Source organism: Cajanus cajan, chromosome 10 (genome assembly GCF_000230855.2).
Source record: "Cajanus cajan strain Asha chromosome 10, NIPB_CcT2T_4, whole genome shotgun sequence".
Lineage (NCBI taxonomy): Eukaryota > Viridiplantae > Streptophyta > Magnoliopsida > Fabales > Fabaceae > Cajanus > Cajanus cajan.
This window is the reverse complement of record NC_138526.1, coordinates 17,694,886-17,698,424: the sequence shown is the minus strand read 5'-3', so window position 1 is coordinate 17,698,424 and position 3,539 is coordinate 17,694,886. Positions and strand designations below refer to the sequence as shown.

General features: G+C 35.4%; 1 protein-coding gene across 1 annotated transcript; it reads right to left on the bottom strand.

Moving 5' to 3' along the window:
* Positions 1 to 1,232: 1,232 nt before the first annotated feature.
* LOC109806567 (uncharacterized) lies at positions 1,233 to 3,111 on the bottom strand. The gene is made up of 2 exons (XM_020369013.3): positions 2,923 to 3,111; positions 1,233 to 2,745 (listed from the first exon to the last, which is right to left on the bottom strand). Exons 1-2 carry the CDS (start codon positions 3,020 to 3,022, stop codon positions 1,520 to 1,522), a joined length of 1,326 nt encoding a protein of 441 aa, XP_020224602.2. The 5' UTR covers positions 3,023 to 3,111; the 3' UTR covers positions 1,233 to 1,519.
* Between the last annotated feature and the right edge of the window lie 428 nt (positions 3,112 to 3,539).

Here is a 3,539-nt window from a genome sequence, read left to right as displayed (position 1 = left end):
GTTCATCAACAGGGCACTTGTTTCATGGTGTTCAAAGGCCTTGCTTAAGTGCCACCATGGATGGTATGTGTAGTGGTTGAACTTTTTGATCTTTTTTTTGTGCACCAAATGGGAAGAATCGGTTCAGGGTAAAACATGCTTTGATTTTTCATGAGGCTATTGTGTGTGAGAGGTTTAGAATTTTTTAGAGAATTGAAAACAATGCCCCTCTTTTCTGATTGTTCCTAGCCTTATGAAGAAGAATGGTGTACAAAACCAAAGCATGCTATCAACGGGTTACAACTAGCTTAGCTTACGGTCTCAAAGAAACTCAACACACATGGCACAAAAGTTGAATTTTTTTTTTTCGTCCATGGAGTATCTACCGCCGATAGTAGTGACTAATCTCCTCGCTACGTTGGAGGCACATCAAAGAATGGGATAACTGGCCCCAAGATTTAACGTGGTTGCATACACAAGACATCCAAAAAGTCATCTTAATTGCAATATCCAAAATATAATTCTAGAGTAGATTGCCTATTATTATTAAGTGTACCTTCTCCTATTCTTTCCATTAAAGCGCATCCTTTTTTCTTTTTGTTTTATTTTACATGTTTTGTTTTATTTTTAAAAAAATAAAAATTTCTATTTTTATTTTTTTATTTAGTTCTAATTCGAACTAAATTGAGTTATAACAAAGTTCAAACATTTATATTATGGTCTATTGAAGGGTTTCATTTAGATAAGTTGGTTCTCTTATTAGTTTACTATATTAATTTGTTTATCTAAATAAAATGTGAGTGAAGGTTAATATTGTTAATGCAAAAAATTGAGAGAAAAATAATTTAGCCTTAAAAAAACACTTTAAGAGGTTATAATCAAATTTTTTAAATTAAATAAAGTAGAACTGGACTAAAAATTCACATTAGACCAAAATTAATTTTTAGCATATATAAAACCTAAAGTTGGATAATATCAATGCCATGTCAATTTCTTCTCACGATTATATCATTCGATTAAGCAAACTTTAGCTATTGTAATCATCTAATTAAATTGACTTTTCACATTTTATTTTATTTTGGTCCATTAAAATATGTAACATTGTCATATTAATTCGTATATTTTGTTTTGGTCCATTTACATTTTTAATATCTTATTTAAAATTTTCTTAATTTCAATTACTAATGTGACACTTCTGATTAAAATAATGGTTTACTCGTCCATCGTTGGTTATATTGTAATGAGGCGAAAACTTTAAATACATATTTCAATTCAATATCCAATATTGATACAATAGATTGTGTGCAAACTCATACAACATTGGTCTTAAGATACAGGCGTGGCCAAATAAAGGGCTTTCAAATTGGAGTGATAACCTTATAACACAAGGAAGTGTATGGAATGAAGATTCTTACTATGGTGCTGGAATTGGCTTGTGAATTGACAGAGGTGGTTTCCTGAATAGGATATTTGAAGAAACTCAGGCTTAACAAACAGAATTAGTTTTGGTACACTCTTAAATCACAAAAATGGGAAAGGATTATGGGATAGGTTTAGAAACTGGAACAGGTGGAGGCGTTTTAACCATTGGGAATGGCTTTGGTATAGGTTTAATCATTGGAAAAGGTAAAGGTTTTTTCACTATTGGACATGGTTTTGGAACAGGCTTGAATACTGGGATAGGAATTGGTTTAACAATTGGAACAAACTTTGGTACAGGCTTAATTATTGGAATTGGTAAAGGTTTTTTAATTAAGGGGAGTGGCTTTGGGATAGGCTTGAACACCGGGATAGGAATTGGCTTGGGTATAGGTTTAATTACTGGGAAAGGTAGAGGCTTTTTCACTATTGGAAATGGCTTTGGGATAGGTTTGAATACTGGATTTGGAATTGGCTTGGGAACAGGCTTAGTTACTGGAATAGGTTGAGGCTTTTTCACTTTTGGAGTTGGTTTTGGGATGGGATTGGACACTGGAGCAGGATTTGGCTTGGGCTTAGTTTCTGGATTGGGTTGAGGCTTTTTCACTATTGGAATTGGCTTTGGGATGGGCTTGAAGAATGGAATAGGAATTGGTTTAGGAATGGGAAATGGCTTGGGTACAGGGATGATTATTGGAATTGGTAGAGGCTTTTTCACTATTGGAAATGGCTTTGGGATAGGCTTAAAGACTGGGATAGGAATTGGCTTGGGTATAGGTTTAATTACTGGGAAAGGTAGAGGCTTTTTCACTATTGGAAATGGCTTTGGGATAGGCTTAAAGACTGGGATAGGAATTGGCTTGGGTATAGGCTTAATTATTGGAAATGGTTTTGGGATAGGCTTGAACACTGGGATAGGAATTGGCTTGACAATTGGAACTGGTTTTGGTTCAGGCTTAGGTTGAGGCTTTTTCACTATTGGAGATGGCTTTGGATTTGGCTTAGCAATTGGAGTTGGCTCTGGTCTAGGCTTCTTAACCACTGGAGTAGGTGTAGGTTTTTTGGCTTCTGGACATGGCTTTGGCTTTTCCACTTTTGGATATGGCTTCTTAAACACTGGAACTGGGATAGGAACTGGCTTTGGTATTGGAATCCACTTTGGTATAGGCTTCTTGAAAACTGGGATAGGTAGAGGCTTTGGGAAAGGCTTAAACACTGGCACTGGCAAGGGCTTATAAATTGGAAATTTTGGTGGGAAAAAGGCTTTAAATTTTGCTTCTTCATTGTCATTATCTGTGCCTGTTAACTTTTTATCTGAAGTCTTGCTGTCAATGTTCACCTCAATTCCTGCACAAAATATTGAATATCATATTGTGTCAATAAATTGTCATGGATCAAGCTTAGAATGGGAAATAAATCATGCATGTTGCTATGGTACAGTGCTACATAGATATGGTACTTATTTTGTACAATAAATATAGAAAAAGAAAATTATCTATATGCAAGTAGTTTCAGACCACCAACCTGTAGAGGCTTCAGTAGCAGTTACAGCTATAGAACTGGTGAAACAGAAGCATATAAGAAGCATCAGAGGCACCATTTGAAAAGTGGAATTATTCCCCATGGTGAAAACACCAAGGCCACACCACTCACCAAGGCGTGGCAATGAAACTTGAAGAGGGAAATATCTAGATTAAGGATTGAGATGCTCTGGCCTCATAAGATTTGTGTCTATATATAGTGGTTTTCTTTGCATTTTGGCCAGCTTAGGATTGAGTTACTTTTAGTTTTAGTGGCTCAGGTGCTATAACTTGTAGTTAATAGTATGAGGTTGTTGGTTAATTAGTGACCATTACAGTTAGTTGGGAATATGCATGTTAGTTTAGAGATCAATGGCTATTGGCACCGGCTTTGTTGCTGAGATGGGGATCTCATCAAATAAATGAACCTCCCCACTTGGCCTATTCTTTTCTTTTTGGTAATTATTGTTGGGACAGTATATTGAATCTCTATCAATATATATGGTTGATTGGGGTTAGTAATATTTGTAATGCTGTTATGAAACACATGCATGAAACCCAAATCATACATATTATGTTTTACATATTGCAGCCCAAGAAATTGAATCTCTATCAGGATGG